Source organism: Protomyctophum parallelum (genome assembly GCF_964188405.1).
Source record: "Protomyctophum parallelum genome assembly, chromosome: 3".
Lineage (NCBI taxonomy): Eukaryota > Metazoa > Chordata > Actinopteri > Myctophiformes > Myctophidae > Protomyctophum > Protomyctophum parallelum.
Genome location: NC_139698.1, coordinates 4601342 through 4624923, shown reverse-complemented (window position 1 = coordinate 4624923; position 23582 = coordinate 4601342). Strand labels below are relative to the sequence as shown.

At 41.3% G+C, this 23582-nt stretch overlaps 1 protein-coding gene across 1 annotated transcript in view; it reads left to right on the top strand.

Moving 5' to 3' along the window:
- Positions 1-4676: 4676 nt before the first annotated feature.
- LOC310855703 (NACHT, LRR and PYD domains-containing protein 3-like) overlaps positions 4677-23582 on the top strand; it is a 41765-nt gene continuing 22859 nt past the window's right edge. Inside the window, exons 1-9 of the mRNA XM_083760812.1 lie at positions 4677-4743; positions 5669-5782; positions 7887-8000; positions 9781-9894; positions 12062-12175; positions 13922-14035; positions 15881-15979; positions 18908-19021; positions 20913-20991. Of these exons, the coding sequence (XP_083616938.1) occupies positions 5715-5782; positions 7887-8000; positions 9781-9894; positions 12062-12175; positions 13922-14035; positions 15881-15979; positions 18908-19021; positions 20913-20991 (816 nt within the window). The 5' untranslated portion in view covers positions 4677-4743; positions 5669-5714. The remainder of the gene's footprint in view (positions 4744-5668; positions 5783-7886; positions 8001-9780; positions 9895-12061; positions 12176-13921; positions 14036-15880; positions 15980-18907; positions 19022-20912; positions 20992-23582) is intronic.

The window sequence follows — 23582 nt, the reverse complement described above, 5'->3', positions numbered from 1 at the left end:
GGTTCTGACCTCCCCTTCCTCCTCCTCCTCCGGCCGGCGGTCCGGTCTTGACGCCGCCGTCGTCGCGGTCGTCGTGGGGCGAGGAGAGTCCCCTCTGGCCGTAGCGGTCGTAGAGGAGCCTCCTGTCGTCGTCCGACAGGACGTCGCGGGCCGCGCACAGCTCCTTGAACCGCCGCTCCGCCTCCCGCCGGGCGCTCCGGGGGTTCTTGTCCGGGTGGAACCTCAACGCCAGCTTCCTGTAGGCCCGGCCGATGTCGTCCCGCGTGGCGGTCCGCGGGACACCCAGGACGTGGTAATAGTCGCCCATGGCGGTGGGGGGGGGGGGGGGTGTTGTTGCCCCCGCGGATAAGCGGTTGAGGATGGATGGACTTCTGTCTTGCGTGAGGGTCTGTAGGAGCGCTGTAGTGGTCTATAGACCCTGTCTGTGCTGTGGTGGTCTATAGACCCTGTCTGTGCTGTAGTGGTCTATAGACCCTGTCTGTGCTGTAGTGGTCTATAGACCCCGTCTGTGCTGTGGTGGTCTATAGACCCTGTCTGTGCTGTGGTGGTCTATAGACCCTGTCTGTGCTGTGGTGGTCTATAGACCCTGTCTGTGCTGTAGTGGTCTATAGACCCTGTCTGTGCTGTGGTGGTCTATAGACCCTGTCTGTGCTGTGGTGGTCTATAGACCCTGTCTGTGCTGTGGTGGTCTATAGACCCTGTCTGTGCTGTGGTGGTCTATAGACCCTGTCTGTGCTGTGGTGGTCTATAGACCCTGTCTGTGCTGTGGTGGTCTATAGACCCTGTCTGTGCTGTGGTGGTCTATAGACCCTGTCTGTGCTGTGGTGGTCTATAGACCCTGTCTGTGCTGTGGTGGTCTATAGACCCTGTCTGTGCTGTGGTGGTCTATAGACCCTGTCTGTGCTGTAGTGGTCTATAGACCCTGTCTGTGCTGTGGTGGTCTATAGACCCTGTCTGTGCTGTGGTGGTCTATAGACCCTGTCTGTGCTGTGGTGGTCTATAGACCCTGTCTGTGCTGCGTGCAGGACTAGCAGGAACTGGTGGGTGGACTGCAGGGGGGGGGTCTGTCTTTATTATATTATTATATCATGCCCCCCATCCAGTTATTTTGCATAATCTATGTCCCTTTTATGCCCATATATGGAGTTCTTTGTCAGACATGCCCGAATCTGGAGTCTCTATGTGCAGATGTCAGAACATATTCCTGATGTCAGAACATAGCCAGCTCCACATATGGAGCCCTGACAGTGGGCTGTGTTTTGCGTGTCTTAACTCTTAAGTACCAGGTCTTATTACTTAACTTGAGTAAACTAAAGACCTGGATGCTCTTTGGCCACTCAGAATAGCCAAATGGCATTGATCCATTGACTCCTCCAGGTCTTTAGTTTACTCAAGTTAAGTAATAAGACCTGGTACTTAAGACACGCAAAATACAGCCACTGGGGTCTAGGGTCTATAACTCTAAAACTCTAAATTTACTAACTCTAACTCTAACTCTATAACTCTAAAACTCTAAATCTACTAACTCTAACTCTAACTCTATAACTCTAAAACTCTAAATCTACTAACTCTAACTCTAACTCTAACTCTATAACTCGATAACTCTAAATCTACGGAGCTCTCCATGGTTTTGTTAAATCCCTGTTAAATCTCTAGTCCGAGTATCGTGAAACAACATGGTTGTTACGGTAACCATAAAAAAACAACGGTACTCCATATACCTGGAAGTCCAAATATGGACAATATCTTTGGCCTCGTTGTGACCTGAATGTGAGTGACAGTTCTCCTGTCAAGACCTCAGTGAACTACTGTACCTTGTACTCAACAACCTGTATCAGAGTTACCACACAATACATCACACCCTCATAAAGGTATAAACATGACTCTACTGAATTACACTGCATTCTCTGTCTCTCCCCTACCCCCCCTCTCTCTCTCTCTCTCTCTCTCTCTCTCTCTCTCTCTCTCTCTCTCTCTCTCTCTCTCTCTCTCTCTCTCTCTCTCTCTCTCTCTCTCTCTCTCTCTCTCTCTCTCTCTCTCTCTCTCTCAGGTCATATATCTTCCACACATCATCAGCGTGTTAAAGTAGAGAGAAGCAATCCTTCAGCCTTGACGACATGAACAGGTAGGCCTACTGTCTGAAAAACCTATACTTGAGTATTGTCAATTTTATTAGTAATTATTCTAATAAAAAAAAAAGGTTATTGATTATGAATGTATTTTTTATTAAACGATTGATTATTATTATTATTATTATTATTATTTTTGTCAGCATAGTGACTTTGATAAAAAGAGTGAAGGGACACTATTGACTATACGGTCATGGAATTACTGGAAATATAGGCTATATATTTTATATATATATAGGATATTTTGCGGGGCTTTTGTGCCTTTTATTGGTATAGGAGAGAGAGAGAGAGAGAGAGAGAGAGAGAGAGAGAGAGAGAGAGAGCAAACAGGGAGAGAGACACTGGGAATGACACGCAGCAAACGTCGTCGGGATTGGGACTCGAACCCGTGACACGCTGTCAGGCATGCGCCTATTCGGTATGCGCCTGGACCGCTAGGCCAGTGGGCTCCCCCCCCAACACCCCCCCCCCCCCCTAGAAATATTTTGAAATTAGAAATACATTTATAAATAAAAACCTTGGTTTGGAATTGATCAAGGGTCCTTGAAAAAAATTTATTTGGCTATGCATTGTTTTGTGCTATTGATTTATCAATAATTATGCTATTTATAAAAAAACATGTATAACATTAATTCAAAATATGTAATTTTATTCGCCAAACGCGCAGTGTGATTGTACGAAAATAAAAGATCTACAACTTGAGCTCACGACGTGCTGCAGGTGGTGTTAGCAAAACATTTGGCACAACATTTGTAATATAATTATACCATTCTATAATTATTCTATGCTTTATTGTTGCTGCACTGCCTGTCGTTGGTCATTGTTGCACATAATCGTTATCATTATTGCGCTGAATGATTGTTATATTATATAGGCCTGGAAATTGGGTTAAATATTCCGGAACGGTTTTGGAAGTTCATCGGTAAAAATGTGCGGGTTATTTAAGCAATATTACACGAGAGTCAGTGATGCTTGCCGAACTCGACTACGTCTCGTTCCTGACCGCATCCCTGTCATGGCAATAATCACGTTAAACCACACCCTCCAGTGTAATATTGCAATTCTACCACAGTTACCCTTAAAACTAAGAAAATCGCTGAAAAGAATATATTTTTTTAATGACAGATGTAGTCACTATACGACCACAAATGTCCCAAGAAACTAGCTAGCCTAGCCACCGAGTTTGCTAGCGCTCTGGGAGAACAGAGCAGCTGAATTATTTGTTTCAAAAATGATCAATATAACAATTTTAAAAATCGGCACACCAATTCAGGCTCCCAATGAGGAAAGGGCTGCGGCCTCGAAACGTTACCGAATTAAAGTAAAGATACTTGGGAGGCTGAATTGGTGCACCGACTATGTCACTGTTACATTAGAAACACTTAACGTTTGACTACATATGGATGGAATATTGTGGCAGCAGCTATAGGTACTCAAATGGTACGGTTTGGGAGGTCATTCTGTTTTTCTTTGAGGACTTCAGGGCCGGATTGAGATGGTCGAAGCAGGGCCGTGTTCGGTCCGCTGGCCGTATGTTGGCCATGTGTGATCTACAGTCTATATTGTTACAATTACAACTGTTTAAAATGTTGTTTTCTTTTGTTGTTGTTGTTTATCAGACGCTGTCGTCATCCAGAGTGAGTTACAAAGAAGAAGCATGGATCCTGCAGGGTCAGTGTTAAATGTTTCATAATTATGTATTTACTCCTTTTCAAATAAACGTTCTATCGCAGGGGTTTCCAACTGATTTGGACCCTTGGGGACCACCATCCTGACTAAGAGCAACCTAGGGACCCCCGTGGGTCTGATTTGGACCCATGGGGACCACCATCCTGACTCAGAGCAACCTAGGGACCCCCGTGGGTCTGATTTGGACCCATGGGGACCACCATCCTGACTCAGAGCAACCTGGGGACCCCCGTGGGTCTGACTTGGACCCATGGGGACCACCATCCTGACTCAGAGCAGCCTGGGGACCCCCCCATGGGTCTGATTTGGACCCATGGGGACCACCATCCTGACTCAGAGCAACCTGGGGACCCCCCGTGGGTCTGATTTGGACCCATGGGGACCACCATCCTGACTCAGAGCAGCCTGGGGACCCCCCCATGGGTCTGATTTGGACCCATGGGGACCACCATCCTGACTAAGAGCAACCTGGGGACCCCCGTGGGTCTGATTTGGACCCATGGGGACCACCATCCTGACTCAGAGCAGCCTGGGGACCCCCGTGGGTCTGATTTGGACCCATGGGGACCACCATCCTGACTAAGAGCAACCTGGGGACCCCCCGTGGGTCCATCATAGACCCTCACCTGACACACTAGTGGTGGAGGGTTCGAGCACTATTCCGTGGGTTAAGTCAAGATAACAATAATAGACAATTATGGGGTGCTATAGTGAACGATTGTTATAGTATTGTTGTAGTCCTGTTTAATACATTAAATGGCCTCACTGAATTACTGACATGTATGTTTAGACCCAATTCATGTTTTAACTGTAATCTCCACCTCTCTCTCTCTGTCCCCTCCCCCCCATACAGCCATGAGCTGGGAGGCAGCGTTAGCAGTCTCATCAAGCGCTTTGAAGAGGCCTCCTCCGCCCCCGTCAGTCGGTGAGTCAGTCACTGACACATTGTTGGACTTTAGGTCCGCCCCTCACGGCAGTGACATGCCGCCCTGCATGTCACTGTTGTCCTGCTTCCCCGCTGTTATACCCTGTTATGTTCAACCTGTTCTGTTATACCCTGTTATGTTCAACCAGGTCTGTTAGATCAGGGGTGGGCAACTGGCGGCCCGGGGGCCCCACCTTCACTTAATGTGGCCCTCAGGTTAATATCAGAATGCTGATATAATATTGGTTTCAGCTGTCACTATTCCACAACATGCAAAACATGACCCGCTTTTATTACTTCCGTCTAAAATTAGTAGCTCATTGCTTCAACACAAGTATAATTAAAGGCTTTTGAAATTACATAAACATTTACATTTTCAGGATTCCAATTCAAAAATGGCAAAAATTGCAAGATTTCAATTTGAATATAGCAAAAATAGCCGATCTACAAGCTCAAAATGTGTCGCAGCTATTTTTGCTACGACAGTAGCTATGGCCTATGGCCCTAGGGAGTGAGTGTGGGAGTATAGTGGCCCTCTCCATCGTCAAAGTTGCCCACCCCCCTGTGTTAGATTGTCTGAAAACACACTTTTCAGTATTATTACCCGTATTGCTTCCAAGAGCATCGGACGAAATGTTTTTATAATCGTCATGGGGGGCCCGGGCCCGCCCCCTCCCCCCGCTTTGAAATATTTATTAACAGTTTGCAGAATTACAGCTAGCCTACATTTCAAGCACAAACTCCACCTTGTTCAATTCATGTATGTTAATTCATGCCTATCTGAAATCTTCACTAAACAACATACATTTTCCATCACATTTTAAATAAAAGCGGTTTCATACTTTGACATCTACCACCTACAGTATAGGCCTACTGACAATTAAGCTCTAAATATGTGTCATAATCTTGTTTATCCTCCTGTCAGGGTTGATCATCAGAGAGCAGAGTCTCCTGTACCCAGCTGTGTCTCCATGAAGAGTGACTGGTCTATGGGCAAACCTATTCACTTCAAAGATGGACACCAGTCTACTGATCAGAGGTCAGAATGTAAAACTATCAGAAAACACCACATGATGTAGTTTTATTAAACTCTACTGATCAGAGGTCAGCATAGCATGTGAAACTATCAGAAAACACATGATACAGTTTTATTAAACTCTAATGATCAGATGAGGTCAGAATTAAGTCATAAGACAATTGTTCTGATTATTCATGATGTTAATTCATCTCCCAAAACATCACATCATTTATCCAGAGCAGCATCCATTATTTAAACCGTGTGAGTTCAAACACACAACAATACAGTGGGTCACACTGCCTCTCAACTGCTTGTTAATTCATTTGCTCCAACTGCGTAAACTCAAGGTGAGCACTGAGCATTGTGCAATAGCGGATTGAGCCTCTGTGACTGTTAGTTATAGTTAGTTAGTTTATTTATCTCAGTCATTTACAATACAGTTGAACATTCAGAATGAGGGTTACACAATTACCGTTTGACTGGAAAGGTTGGGGCTGATTAAGCCGAAGCTTATTATGCCCACCTTATTAATGATTCAAATAATATAAGGGAAAAAAAAGAACAGAACAAAACTAAAACAAGAACAATAGCAATGGGAAAACTAGTGCTGTGCTTCTTATATATCAATGATAAACAGAAAAGACATATTTGGCTTATATGCCTTATACTATAGTTACGCCCACAAACATTTAGCTTTTTTTAAATCGTGCTGTGGTTGCTTCAAATATAGTGTAGGCCTATATTTTTATTATTGTTTACTTTTACTGCATATGTGTTTGTATATTTGTGTTTGAAGTGGTTACTTCAAATTATTTATTCTTTATTGACAGAGAAGCAGTATTGTTGAGCGCTATAGCTGCTGCTGTCTGCTAATAATGCTACAGAACTTAGTGCTAATAACACATGTACGCTATAGAGCGCACACACACATAGCCTACACAGTGGTTCTCAAAGAGGGGTCCGTGAACCCCCAGGGATCCTCCAGGGAGTTCCAGGGGGTCGACTCCCAGCTAAATGATAGATGGTTAGGAACCAAATGGACCCTTTATAACACAGAGACCTGAGAGAAATGGACCTGCTAGGCACCATTTGGTTCCATCATTCCATGTGTACACTCACATGAAATTAACATTGATTTTGCAATATAAATCGGGGTCCCGGAGATGGAAATGCCATTCATATACAGTAAATAATAGATTTTTAAAGGCCTGATCGGAAGAGAAATATATACAAAATTAATGTTTATTTTAAAAAGGGTTATATTTCTCTTAAATGACCAGACATAAGATCAGAATTGATCTGTAAAGTAAACACACTGTCTCACAGCCTTTGATACAAAATAAATAAATAATAATAATAATTAGAAAATATATGTGTGCACGATTCTCTCCTGTGCACAGTAAACACTGTCTATGCGTAGGACACGCACCGCACACACACAACCACACACACACACACACACACACACACACACACACACACACACACACACACACACACACACACACACACACACACACACACACACACACACACACACACACACACACACACACACACACACACACACACGTGCATTTACAGGTACATTTACAAGCAGTGAAACCAGCTGACCTCTACTGTCTCTCATGTTATCATGTTGCATTGACCTGAAATGTGTTAGACTTTGTTACGGAACATGTTTATACAGCTCACAGAATCATAAAGTTTAATATAGGCCTACGGAACATGTTTATACAGCTCACAGAATCATAAAGTTTAATATCTAACTCACATTTTAAGAAGCAATTTTTATAAGCAGACAGTACACACAAGATTGGTTAATGGGAAAGTATGGGCACTAGATTTGCACGCAAACCTCAAGTTTAGCATGCATAATCGCCCCTAAACGCCCTAATGTAACATCCCCCCTGGAGTGATGGTACATTATTATTATTATTATTATTATTATGCCATGGTTTTTGCGCAGTGACACAATGTGAAATGTGGCTATAATTTCACTTGTCTTGACTTGTGTCCTAATTTAAAAATGATCATGATTTAATATCTCAATGTGATTACATTATGTGTAGTAACTAGTGTGTCTAGTTGATGAATAAATGTAATGTTTCATGTTGTTTGTCAGGGTTGATCGTCAGAGAGCAGAGTCTCCTGTACCCAGCTGTGTCTCCATGAAGAGTGACTGGTCTATGGGCAAACCTATTCACTTCAAAGATGGACACCAGTCTACTGATCAGAGGTCAGAATGTAAAACTATCAGAAAACAACACATTATGTAGTTTTATTAAACTCTACTGATCAGAGGTCAGAATGTAAAACTATCAGAAAACAACACATGATGTAGTTATTAAATTCTACTGATCAGAGGTCAGAATGTAAAACTATCAGAAAACAACACATGATGTAGTTATTAAACTCTACTGATCAGAGGTCGAGCAGAACATGTCTGAACAGATTGTAGTCGATGGCTCAGCTCTTGGGTTCTCAGCTTGGGCATTCCTGGGATTATGAGTTTATGGACATTACTGAGGCTTCCAAATATAAACACAAGCGGTTTACATTTGTAACCAAGATACTGTATAATAGCATCTATAGATGTTGGTACTTTAACCTTGGACTATGGTCATGAAAACATTAGCACTTTGATGTTTGTATTGGTCAGCTGTATTGGTCCGCTTGGATTCTATGAGACGTATACTGTAGATTATTATAATAGTTAATGTACAACATTTAATAGACACTAAAACCACCTGACCTCTAATGTCTCTGTCATTGTGTTGTGTTGCTCTGCTATCATCCTGATGTTGTTAAACTTTGATACGATCAGAATGTTGAAACGGCTCATTTGATGATAAAGTTGAACGAGGGTTGGACATAGCTGGATGGATAGAGAGGCCTGGTTGATGTACGTAGGGTGACTGACCAGATCCAAACTGTTCATCTGAGGGACAGAAGTATCGCGTGTGGTCAAAGTGGGGTTAGCAACTTATTACTTAATAGTTGCTATTAAATGCCTTGGTGTCATATTCGACCATATAATGTTGCCTATCATTTTGTTATTAAACCTCTCTTCCATCTTACATTTTATTTTAAAATGATGAGTTTGGTCACATATGTGTCATCGATTTCTGTTGGTACTGTGCAGCCTATAGGGGATATCTTTCATGTTCTTTTTACCAGGCTTAAAAACGTCTTGCAGGAAAAGACACAATATGAGAGAGCTTTACAACAGAAAGCCAACTATTAGGGGACTCACTATTAGGGCCTTTGAACACAGATGCCTGCCAGTCACAATGTGGGACAGACAGGGTCTCAATGTGAACACTGATGCCTGCCAGTCACAATGTGGGACAGGGTCTCAATTTGTGGAACGCCTGAAAAGTCTTGATAATGAGGGACAGCAATTCAGATTGATGATTCAGATGAAATTGACGCTTCTACTGTCTCTGTTATCATGTTGCATTGACCTGATGTTGTTAGACTTTGATACGGAAAATGTTCTAACTGCTCATAGAATCATAAAGTTTAATATCTAACTGACATTTTAAGGGCCTTCCTCTTTCCCCCTAGTTGGACATGTCACATACTTATATAGGATATGTTAATGATATGTTCACATACCCCGATAAAATATAAATTGCTCAATGCTGACAGCCAGCCGGTCAGCAGGTGGATTCATGAATGTATAGCACATAGACAATATTTTAGGACAATACAAAACCTACAGTCTATACCAAATGTCCCACTTTGAACAAAAAAGCCTGTTGGCTTCCGGACTATTGGTCTTGATTGCAGTTTTAATTACAGCATTTGAATTGGAAGGCTGTTACATAACCCAGTATGGTTGTTTAATGTATGTTAATTCATGCCTATCTGAAATCTTCACTAAACAACATGAATTTTCCATCACAATTTTAAATAAAAGCGGTTTCATACTTTGACGTCTACCACCTACAGTATAGGCCTACTGACAATTAAGCTCTAAATATGTGTCATAATCTTGTTTATCCTCCTGTCAGGGTTGATCGTCAGAGAGCAGAGTCTCCTGTACCCAGCTGTGTCTCCATGAAGAGTGACTGGTCTATGGGCAAACCTATTCACTTCAAAGATGGACACCAGTCTACTGATCAGAGGTCAGAATGTAAAACTATCAGAAAACACATGATGTAGTTTTATTAAACTCTACTGATCAGAGGTCAGCATGTGAAACTATCAGAAAACTACACATGATGTAGTTATTAAACTCTACTGATCAGAGGTCAGAATGTAAAACTATCAGAAAACTACACATTATGTAGTTATTAAACTCTACTGATCAGAGGTCAGAATGTGAAACTATCAGAAAACTACACATGATGTAGTTTTATTAAACTCTACTGATCAGAGGTCGAGCAGAACGTGTCTGAACAGATTGTAGTCGATGGCTCAGCTCTTGGGTTCTCAGCTTGGGCATTCCTGAGATAGTTTATGGACATTACTGAGGCTTCCAAATATAAACACAAGCGGTTTACATTTGTAACCAAGCTACTGTATAATAGCATCTATAGATGTTGGTACTTTAACCTTGGATTATGGTCATGAAAACATTAGCACTTTGATGTTTGTATTGGTCAGCTTGGAGTCTATGAGACGTACACTGTAGATTATAATAATAGTTAATGTACAACATTTAATAGACACTAAAACCACCTGACCTCTAATGTCTCTGTCATTGTGTTGTGTTGCTCTGCTATCATCCTGATGTTGTTAAACTTTGATACTGATCAGAATGTTGAAACGGCTCATTTGATGATAAAGTTGAACGAGGGTTGGACATAGCTGGATGGATAGAGAAGCCTGGTTGATGTACGTAGGGTGACTGACCAGATCCAAACTGTTCATCTGAGGGACAGAAGTATCGCGTGTGGTCAAAGTGGGGTTAGCAACTTATTACTTAATAGTTGCTATTAAATCCCTTGGTGTCATATTCAACCATATAATGTTGCCTATCATTTTGTTATTAAACCTCTCTTCCATCTTACATTTTATTTTAAAATGATGAGTTTGGTCACATATGTGTCATCGCTTTCTGTTGGTACTGTGCAGCCTAGGGGATATTTTTCATGTTATTTTTACCAGGCTTAAAAACGTCTTGCAGGAAAAGACACAATATGAGAGAGCTTTACAACAGAAAGCCAACTATTAGGGCCTTTGAACACTGATGCCTGCCATTCACAATGTGGGACAGACAGGGTCTCCGTTTGAACACTGATGCCTGCCAGTCACAATGTGGGACAGACATGGTCTCAATGTGAACACTGATGCCTGTCAGTCACAATGTGGGACAGACAGGGTCTCAATGTGAACACTGATGCCTGCCAGTCACAATGTGGGACAGACAGGGTCTCAATGTGAACACTGATGACTGTCAGTCACAATGTGGGACAGACAGGGTCTCAATGTGAACACTGATGCCTGCCAGTCACAATGTGGGACAGACAGGGTCTCAATGTGAACACTGATGTCTGCCAGTCACAATGTGGGACAGACAGGGTCTCCATTTGAACACTGATGCCTGTCAGTCACAATGTGGGACAGACAGGGTCTCAATGTGAACACTGATGCCTGCCAGTCACAATGTGGGACAGAGTCTCAATTTGTGGAACGCCTGAAAAGTCTTGATAATGAGGGACAGCAATTCAGATTGATGATTCAGATGAAATTGACGCTTCTACTGTCTCTGTTATCATGTTGCATTGACCTGATGTTGTTAGACTTTGATACGGAAAATGTTCTAACAGCTCATAGAATCATAAAGTTTAATATCTAACTCACATTTTAAGGGCCTTCCTCTTTCCCCCTAGTTGGACATGTCACATACTTATATAGGATATGTTAATGATATGTTCACATACCCCGATAAAATATAAATTGCTCAATGCTGACAGCCAGCCGGTCAGCAGGTGGATTCATGAATGCATAGCATAGGCTATAGATAGACAATATTTTAGGACAATACAAAACCTACAGTATATACCAAATGTCCCACTTTGAACAAAAAAGCCTGTTGGCTTCCGGACTATTGGTCTTGATTGCAGTTTTAATTACAGCATTTGAATTGGAAGGCTGTTACATAACCCAGTATGGTTGTTTAATGTATGCTAATTCATGCCTATCTTAAATCTTCACTAAACAACATCAATTTGCCATCACATTTTAAATAAAAGCGGTTTCATACTTTGACGTCTACCACCTACAGTATAGGCCTACTGACAATTAAGCTCTAAATATGTTTCATAATCTTGTTTATCCTCCTGTCAGGGTTGATCGTCAGAGAGCAGAGTCTCCTGTACCAAGCTGTGTCTCCATGAAGAGTGACTGGTCTGTGGATAGAGATATTAACTTCAAAGATGGACACCAGTCTACTGATCAGAGGTCAGAATGTAAAACTATCAGAAAACGACACATTATGTAGTTATTACACTCTACTGATCAGAGGTCAGAATGTAAAACTATCAGAAAACATGATGTAGTTTTATTAAACTCTACTGATCAGAGGTCAGAATGTAAAACTATCAGAAAACTACACATGATGTAGTTTTATTAAACTCTACTGATCAGAGGTCAGAATGTAAAACTATCAGAAAACTACACATTATGTAGGCTAGTTATTAAACTCTACTGATCAGAGGTCGAGCAGAACGTGTCTGAACAGATTGTAGTCGATGGCTCAACTCTTGGGTTCTCAGCTTGGGCATTCCTGAGATAGTTTATGGACATTACTGAGGCTTCCAAATATAAACACAAGCGGTTTACATTTGTAACCAAGCTACTGTATAATAGCATCTATAGATGTTGGTACTTTAACCTTGGATTATGGCCATGAAAACATTAGCACTTTGATGTTTGTATTGGTCCGCTTGGAGTCTATGAGACGTATACTGTAGATTATAATAATAGTTAATGTACAACATTTAATAGACACTAAAACCACCTGACCTCTAATGTCTCTGTCATTGTGTTGTGTTGCTCTGCTATCATCCTGATGTTGTTAAACTTTGATACGATCAGAATGTTGAAACGGCTCATTTGATGATAAAGTTTAACGAGGGTTGGACATAGCTGGATGGATAGAAGCCTGGTTGATGTACGTAGGGTGACGTACAGTATCGCGTGTGGTCAAAGTGGGGTTAGCAACTTATTACTTAATAGTTGCTATTAAATGCCTTGGTGTCATATTCGACCATATAGGCCTAATATTGCCTATCATTTTGTTATTAAACCTTTCTTCCATCTTAGTTACATGTCACCGATTTCTGTTGGTACTGTGCAGCCTAGGGGATATTTTTCATGTTATTTTACCAGGCTTAAAAACGTCTTGCAGGAAAAGACACAATATGAGAGAGCTTTACAACAGAAAGCCAGCTATTAGGGGACTCACTATTAGGGCCTTTGAACACTGATGCCTGCCAGTCACAATGTGGGACAGGGTCTCAATTTGAACACTGATGCCTGTCAATCACAATGTGGGACAGACAGGGTCTCCATTTGAACACTGATGCCTGTCAGTCACAATGTGGGACAGACAGGGTCTCAATGTGAACACTGATGCCTGTCAGTCACAATGTGGGACAGGGTCTCCATTTGAACACTGATGCCTGTCAGTCACAATGTGAGACAGACAGGGTCTCCATTTGAACACTGATGCCTGCCAGTCACAATGTGGGACAGAGTCTCAATTTGTGGAACGTCTGAAAAGTCTTGATACTGAGGGACTGTCCCAGGAGGCAAAGGGTAACTTCTGGTCACCCGTACGTACTGTAGTATCTACAGAAATTCAGATTGATGATTCAGATTAAATTTACGCTTCTACTGTCTCTGTTATCATGTTGCATTGACCTGATTTTGTTAGACTTTGATACGGAACATGTTTAAACAGCTCATAGAATCATAAAGTTTAATATCTAACTGACATTTTAAGAAGCACTTTTTATAAGTAGACAATAATTATATTTTGACTTGTCTTAACGTGTGTGTCCTAATTTAAAAATGATCATGATTTAATATCTCAATGTGATTATATTATGTGTAGCAACTAGTGTGTCTAGTTGATGAATAAATGTAATGTTTCATGTTGGTTGTTGGTGATTAATAAATGTAATGTTTCATGTTGGTTGTCAGGGTTGATCGTCAGAGAGCAGAGTCTCCTGTACCCAGCTGTGTCTCCATGAAGAGTGACTGGTCTATGGGCAAACCTATTCACTTCAAAGATGGACACCAGTCTACTGATCAGAGGTCAGAATGTAAAACTATCAGAAAACAACACATGATGTAGTTTCATTAAATTCTACCGATCAGAGGTCAGAATGTAAAACTATCAGAAAACAACGCATGATGTAGTTTTATTAAACTCTACTGATCAGAGGTCAGAATGTCTCTCCTACAGTTAGTGCAGCATCTTACATTAACCTGTTGTTTCTGAATCAGGGCTTTAATATATGTTTAATTCAGAATTCAGTCAGTGTTCATTATAGTTAGGCTAGTTTTGTTATGTTTCTAAATATAGTTTTTCATACATCTGTAACATCAAAACATAAACCAATTAAGCCCCACAATTAAAAAATATACCAGTATATTGTTTTTGCGGTGGAGTAAACCGATGAAAAAGTGTGCAGTAACTAGGCTATATGAATAAAGCATGGCGCGCGCACACACACACACACACACACACACACACACACACACACACACACACACACACACACACACACACACACACACACACACACACACACACACACACACACACACACACACACACACACACACACACACTTGCATGAATGCATTTACAGTTAGATTTACAAGCAGCAAAACCAGCTGACCTCTACTGTCTCTGTTATCATCTGATGTTGTTAGACTTTGATACGGAACATGTTATCATAAAGTTTAATATCTAACTCACATTTTAAGAAGCAATCTTTATAAGCATACAGTACACCATACTGTATGACATGATGTGGCTGTAATTTGGGCAATAGCAGAGCCTCGGCAACAGAGAAGCAAACAAGACAACGCACGCACAGACACAGAGGCCCCTTTTCCACCGGTTGTTTCCCAATGGGAACCGGTTCAGTTCTTTTCCACCGGTTGGTTCCCAATGGGAAGTTTGGGAACCGGTTCAGTTCTTTTTGGTTCTTAGTCCATGAGCCAGAGCTCCAAAATTGGAATGTTAATTATTAATTGAGTGGGCAAAACTATACCTACCGGTATATTAGATTGTCATCACCATGATCACTTACACGAAGACAATGATTTGTTGTACATTTTTAAATATGCAAATGAGTCACTATGTAGGAAAGTATGTAATGGAAAATATGAAAAAGCTACTACTGTGGAAGGGTTATCATGTATTAATTTACCTGTATTGATCCTGTAAACAATTTAATATAGGTCTAGTTTTTCCCACCAATTTTGGAGCTCTGGCTCATGGACTAAGAACCAAAAAGAACTGAGCGGTGGAAAGGGGGTCAGTGTGTAGGACAGTGGTTCTGAAAGCGGGGTACTTGAACCCCCAGGAGTCCTTGAGGGAGTTCCAGGGGGTCCCCAGCTAAATGATAGATGGTTAGGAACCAAGATAACTGAAAGAAATTGACCTGTTAGGGTCTATTTGTACACTTAGAATTAAATTAACATTGGTTTTGTAATATTTTAATTGGAATTTGGGTTATTACCAGAGATAAGATCAGAATCGATCTGTGAGCAGCCTTTGAAATATATATATATATATATATATATATATATATACACATACTGTATCTGTGTGCACAGTGGGCGCCCCAGGCATAGAGTGGAAGGTAGAACAGCAGAATGGGAACTGTGAGGAACCAACCTGATGTTGTTAGACTTTGATATGGAAGATGTTTAAACAGCTCATAGAATCATCAAGTTTAATATATCTTTAAATGGAAGTGATGTAATATCTCGGTGTGATGATTACGTATATGTGTAGCAACTGTTGTGAGTAGTAGATGACTACATGGTGCATGTTGGTTGTCATGGTGATTAATACATGTAATGTTTCATGTTGGTTGTCAGGGTTGATCATCAGAGAGCAAAGAAAAAAAAGAAAAAAAAGAGAGCAGACTCTCCTGTACCCAGCTGTGTCTCCATGAAGAGTGACTGGTCTATGGGCAAACCTATTCACTTCAAAGATGGACACCAGTCTACTGATCAGAGGTCAGAATGTAAAACTATCAGAAAACAACACATGATGTAGTTTTATTAAACTCTACTGATCAGAGGTCAGAATGTAAAACTATCAGAAAACATGATGTAGTTTTATTAAACTCTACTGATCAGAGGTCAGAATGTAAAACTATCAGAAAACACATTATGTAGTTTTATTAAACTCTACTGATCAGAGGTCAGAATGTAAAACTATCAGAAAACAACACATGATGTAGTTTTATTAAACTCTACTGATCAGAGGTCAGAATGTCTCTCCTACAGTTAGTGCAGCATCTTAAATGAACCTGTTGTTTCTGAATCAGGGCTTTAAGACACATCTAGAACACATTAGTTCATGTTTAATTCAGAATTCAGTCAGTGTTCATTATAGTTAGGCTATTGTTGTTATTTTGAATTATAGTTTTTCATACATCTGTAACCTGGCAAATAGGGCACAGGACACAGACATATATTGGGGTTCTTTATTTCCCAAGAAGTTGGTGTTGGTGTATCTTATTGGTGTAAACAAAAGAATGCCACAGTTTGGCAAATATGGCATGCAAGCCTGTAACATAAAATAAATCTAAACAGAATACAGTAGTGGCTCTATCACAAACAGTGTATGAGGAATGGCCAACTCACACACTGAGCAAACACTGGTCTCCCAAGCTTCACCCTTTTCCAAGTACAAAGACACAAAAACGCATAGGCCTCAACCAAGTTGAAATAATAGCTAGTTCAGCTTTCACCTCTTGTTTACAATCATCAATATCTTCTCAAAGAATCCCCACAAACACAGGTTGCTTCTTATTATTCAAGACGTTTTTCAGTGTAACCCTTGACCCCTAGAACATGGCACTCTTAATATATATATATATATATATATATATGATGAATTCCTGTTCTGTTCTTTAGCTACATAGAAGTGTCTATTTGTATGTCTCTAAATGTTTTGATGAATTGAACAATGTGGACCCTGTTGTAAACAAGTGTAATGCTTAATTGGGTCGTCCACTCACACTTAACAGTCTTTGTATTGAGTTTGTGCTTAAAATGTACTGTAAATTCTACAAACTGTTAATAAATATTTCAATCAATCTATCAAAATTAAAGTGACAGTGTCACCTGGTGGATTTACATAGAACTACAGGCATATATGCCACTGGGCTACACATCTGTAACTGTAACTCAAAATGGGTGCCCGGTCTGAATGGGTTAACCTTGGACTATGGTCATGGAAAAAAATAGCAAAAAAAAAAAAAATACAAGCATAAATACCTGCATAAAGCTGAACATGTTGAATTGTTAACTAGATTTGAAAGTAGATGCCTAAGAAATATACTTTATAGATCTATTGTGAGCGAGCACACAACTATTAGTTCACTTTACATTCAAAGCCATCCTCAGTGTGTTGGGTGAAGTTTAGTAGCTGTGCGGTACGGAGCGGCCAGCGCAGAAAGCACTTTGATGTTTGGTCAGCTTGGAGTCTCGTACTGTAGATTATAATAATAGTTAATGTACAACATTTAATAGACACTAAAACCACCTGACCTCTAATGTCTCTGTCGTTGTGTTGTGTTGCTCTGCTATCATCCTGCTGTTGTTACACTTTGATACTGATCAGCATGTTGAAACGGATAATATGATTATAAACTTTAATGAGGGTCAGATAGATAGAGAGGCCTGGTTGATGTACGTAGGGTGACGTACAGTATCACGTGTGGTCAAAGTGGGGTTAGCAACTTATTACTTAATAGTTGCTATTAAATGCCTTGGTGTTGTATTCGACCATAGGCCTAATGTTGCCTATCATTTTGTTATTAAATCCCTCTTCCATCTCACATTTTCTTTTAAAATGCTGAATGTGCTCATGGGTTGTTACTGTGCAGCCTAGAGGATATTTTTCATGTTATTTTACAAGGCTTAACAACATTTTGTAAAAGACACAATATAAGAGAGCTTTACAACAGAAAGCCTACTATTAGGGCCTTTGAACACTGACGCCTGCCAGTCACAATGTGGGACAGAGTCTCCATTTGAACACTGATGCCTGTCAGTCACAATGTGGGACAGACAGGGTCTCAATGTGAACACTGATGCCTGTCAGTCACAATGTGGGACAGACAGGGTCTCAATGTGAACACTGATGCCTGTCAGTCACAATGTGGGACAGAGTCTCCATTTGAACACTGATGCCTGTCAGTCACAATGTGGGACAGAGTCTCCATTTGAACACTGATGCCTGTCAGTCACAATGTGGGACAGACAGGGTCTCCATTTGAACACTGATGTCTGTCAGTCACAATGTGGGACAGACAGGGTCTCAATGTGAACACTGATGCCTGTCAGTCACAACGTGGGACAGACAGGGTCTCCATTTGAACACTGATGTCTGTCAGTCACAATGTGGGACAGACAGGGTCTCCATTTGAACACTGATGCCTGTCAGTCACAATGTGGGACAGAGTCTCCATTTGTGGGACGCCTGAAATGTCCTGTTAATGAGTGACTGTCCCATGCAAAGGTGGACATCTGGTCGCCCGTACACGCGCGCAAGCACGCACCATTACGTACATTTCAGATAGATTTACAACCAGCAAAACCAGCTGACCTCTACTGTCTCCGTTATCATGTTGCATTGGCCTGAAATCTATACCTGATGTTGTCAGACTTTGATATGGCTCATATAATCATAAAGTTTAATACCCAACTCACATTTTAAGGATAACATTTTTATTAGCAGACAGTGCAGAATTATGTAATGTGGCTAATTGACTTGTGTCCTAATTTTAAATTGAAAGGATTTAATATCTCTATGTGTAGCAAATATTGTGAGTAGTTAATATTTTATGATGGTTGTCATGGTGATGAATAAATGTAATGTTTCATGTTGGTTGTTGGTGATTAATAAATGTAATGTTTCATGATGTTTGTCAGGGTTGATCGTCAGAGAGCAGAGTCTCCTGTACCCAGCTGTGTCTCCATGAAGAGTGACTGGTCTATGGGCAAACCTATTCACTTCAAAGATGGACACCAGTCTACTGATCAGAGGTCAGAATGTGAAACTATCAGAAAACACCACATGATGTAGTTTCATTAAACTCTACTGATCAGAGGTCAGAATGTAAAACTATCAGAAAAACACCACATGATGTAGTTTTATTAAACTCTACTGATCAGAGGTCAGAATGTCTCTCCTACAGTTAGTGCAGCATCTTAAAAGGGCTTTAAGAACACATTAGTTCATGTTTAATGTTTTTCATACATCTGTAACTGTAACTGCACTTTAAAGGCACAATCAGTGATCCAAACATAGATAAATTAAGCCCCACAATTCAACAATAATTAAGGTCTTGCGGTGGAGTAAACCGGTGAATTAGTGTGCAGTATACAGTAGGCCTACTATGATATGAATAAAGCACACACACACACACACACACACACACACACACACACACACACACACACACACACACACACACACACACACACACACACACACACACACACACACACACACACACACACACACACACACACTCTTTCACAATTGACAAGCAATGCTTGAACACAAACAATATCTATCTCTAGCGATTTTGAAGAACAGTGAAAATAGCCGATCTACAAGTGTAGTACTCACAACCCATGTTTGGTCTGTTGTGGAGCAGAACAAACAACTTGGTTGAGAGATCGCAGGTGTATTTATGCTGTGGTGATTGCACCGGGGATTGGCCGGGTGATAATGAAAGGCAGCTGAGTTTGATGAGGAGGGAGGAGTTGTTGATAATGAGGGAGGAGTGGTTAAAGGAGAATTCCATGCTAGAAGGCTTTCTTATCTTTCTTACCTTTCTTTGTAGTTGTTACGTCCCCACCAAAGAGCTCCAGGTGTTTTTCTGTGCAAATGGGAATTGAATGGGGCTATGGGGTGTTGTGCTAATTAGCTTATTTCCATCGAAATAAGTAGTAAACTGTGCCACTTGGGATATTATTTACATTATGAAGAGAGTATATATACATTTTTTTTGTTGCTTTGAGCGATGTAAATAAGCAAATTAGCACAACACCCCATAGCCCCATTCAATTCCCATTCAATTCCCATTCAATTCATTGAGGGCTTATGGTAGGGGAAATAGCCAATAAGGAGCTTTGCACAGAATATCACCTGGACCTCTTTGGTGGGGACGTAACGACTACAAAGAAAGGTAAGAAAGCCTTTTAGCATGGAATTCTCCTTTAAGGTCAAGCGGAAGGAGGTATAAATACAACTTCCCATAGATGTTGGTACTTTAACCTTGGATTATGGCGTGTTTAGGACCCACGGGGAAGGAATTATAAGAAGGGAACCACAGAGAAGGAATTAAGGACGTGTAATCTGTCTATAACTGTAAAGATGACCATATCCAGTGGTGGCGGTGTGGGTGTTCAGTCTGAACCACTCCCTCTCCCTCTCCAAGTCAACTAGATTTACAACCAGTAAAACCACCTGGCCTACCTGTTATCTGATGGTGTTGGACTTTGATACGGAACATGTCTAAACACCTCATAGAATCATAACGTTTAATAACTAACTCACATTTTCAAAGAACATTATTTATGCAATTATGGAATATTGTGCAATGTGGCTAATGTTCAATATAGCTGCCCATTCCTCTGCCCAAATCTAAATACATATTTTGAACTCCTTTTTGTAATTATACAAAGATACAAATGAATGGACACCATGAGGCATTTTTTGTGATGACTCACATTTTCTCAAAAGGTTGAGGACCCCAAACTGTAGCTAGTGTGTGTGTGTGTGTGTGTGTGTGTGTGTGTGTGTGTGTGTGTGTGTGTGTGTGTGTGTGTGTGTGTGTGTGTGTGTGTGTGTGTGTGTGTGTGTGTGTGTGTGTGTGTGTGTGTGTGTGTGTGTGTGTGTGTGTGTGTGTGTGTGTGTCCTCCACAGTGACCAGCAGCAGATATCTCTGGGTTCCAGTGGTAAGTCAGCTCAGGTACATGAAACAGAGCTGGACTCCATATTTAAGGTATGTTAATGTACAACAACACCTTTACTATATCTACACATTAAATTAATAAATACTGAGTTTATCACAATAGAGACAAGTAGGTCCTCTGCTAAAATCACTTCCCGGAAATATTTAACCTCTGACACTGTGCTCCCATTGTTAACAATTAAAAGCATATAATTATGCTTAGCTCAGGAAAATAAATGGCAAAACTAGGGATGTCCGATATTATCGGGCGATATTTGCATACAAATGTAATATCGGAAAATATCGTTATGAGTTTTAAATTAATCCAGCTGAAAACACAAAGAACTGGAGCAGTAATGGCTGTCCTAGTTCTGATGACTTTGATTGACGTTTTGCCATTGTTCTCTGAGCCGGTCTTATGAACTGGGTTTACAATGACGAACACTTCTTCTCATATCATATAGGAGAAATATTCAAGATTCAATTCAAGATTCAATAATTTATTTGCCATGTCAACAAGTTGATATGAATTTGTCTTGGTTCATACTCAACATATACAGACAACCATAGATACACAAACAGAAGGACAGTACAATACAAAAACCAGCAGCATAGGAAATTACATTCAGTTTTTTTAAGTGCTATATGCATATACTATGAGTTCAGATGTCTAATGGCTACAGGGTAAGTGCTATCCCTGAAGCGACATGTCGAGCTCTGGATACTTCTATATCTCCTGCCTGATGGGAGGAGATTGAAGAGGTGATGTGCAGGATGGGAGTTGTCTGCAATGATTTAATTTGCCTTCCGAATTATTCTGGTGGAATAGAGTGAGGAAAGTGTAGGGAGGCTGCATCCTATGTTTTTTGATGCGCGACGTACTACTCTTTCCAGCTTTAATTTGTCTTGAGACAAAACCAGACCAGCATGGAGAAGGTGAGAACACTTTCAATAGTGGCCCTATAGAAGTGAGGCATGGCTGCTTGGCTGACTTTGAACTTCTTTAGCTGCCGCAAGAAATAGAGACGCTGGTGTGATTTACTTATTATGAGACTGGTGTTAAGATCCCATGATAAGGATTCATGGATGGTGATCCCTATAGGAACCGGAAGGAGGAAACTCTTTCTACCTCTTCCCCATTGATGAAGAGAGGGGGGGGGGGGGGGGGGGGGGGGGGCATGATTTATTTTCCTAAAATCTATGAACATCTCTTTGGTTTTAGAGATGTTTAGAATCAAGTTGTCACTCTCACACCATCTCACCAGCTCCTCTACTGCTCTGCGGTAGTCGGTTTCAACCTCGTTGGTAATAAGACCTACTAAAGATGTGTCATCAGCAAACTTATACATCATAACTGTACTAAAGTGAGATTGACAGAAATGAGTGTATAATGAGTAGAGAAGTGGAGAAAAGACGCACCCCTGGGGGGCCCCAGTGTTTAGGAGCCTCGACAGCGAGACGAGATCACCTATTTTGACCACCTGTTTCCTGTTACATAGAACATTAAAGATCCATTTACATAGATGTGTGCTGACGCCTAGCTCCTGTAGGGTTGAAATCAGCTTCCCAGGCACTATTGTATTAAATGCGGAGCTGAAGTCAACAAAAAGTACACGAGCATACATAGGTGGATCTGGATTCTAGGTGTTGGGTGATAGTGTGCAGACAGAGGGATACTGCATCATCTACACTCCTATTTGCTCTGTAGGCAAATTGGTGGGGGTCTAGTGCTATGCTGGACAGGTGTTTACAGACCAGTCGCTCAAAGACTTTCATAATGACAGATGTTAGGGCAACAGGCCTATAGTCATTAAGACAGGTGATATTATTTTTCTTTGGGACAGGAATGATAACCGCAGATTTAAAGCAAGCAGGCACAGTACAGAGTTCAAGTGACCAGTTGAAAATGGAAGTGAGGATAGGTGCAAGTTGATGAATTAAATGATGCGTATCTTACGGAGATAGTTCAGTCAGATATACTCGAGGGGCTCATTTAAGCAATATTCTTTGAATGACAGATGTAGTCACTACGAGCACAGACGTCCCAAGAAACTAGCTAGCCTAGCCACCGAGTTTGCTAGCGCTCTGGGAAAACAGAGCAGCTGAATTCTTTGCTTTGATTAGGTGGTGAACGGTGCTGGTAATTTGTTGTAGAATAAGGGTTATGCAAGACCCACATGTCATTCGCTGACGTGGCAATCAGCTGACCAATTGGGTGCAGTATTTAAGCTCACCCAAGTCTGGATTCTTCCTGCGTTCTTTCCTCTGCATATGCGTTCCTGGTTGTTGTTATGCACTGTTTGCTCCCACCGCCACCCCAGCACCAACGGTAGCCTCTGTTATTAGTTCTGTTTGCTCCCACCACCACCCCAGCACCACCGCTGGGCTCTGCTGTTAGATCTGTTTGCTCCCACCACCACCCCAGCACCACCACTGGGCTCTGCTGTTAGATCTGTTCGCTCCCACCACCACCCCAGCACCACCACTGGGCTCTGCTGTTAGATCTGTTCGCTCCCACCACCACCCCAGCACCACCACTGGGCTCTGCTGTTAGATCTGTTCGCTCCCACCACCACCCCAGCACCACCACTGGGCTCTGCTGTTAGATCTGTTCGCTCCCACCACCACCCCAGCACCACCAC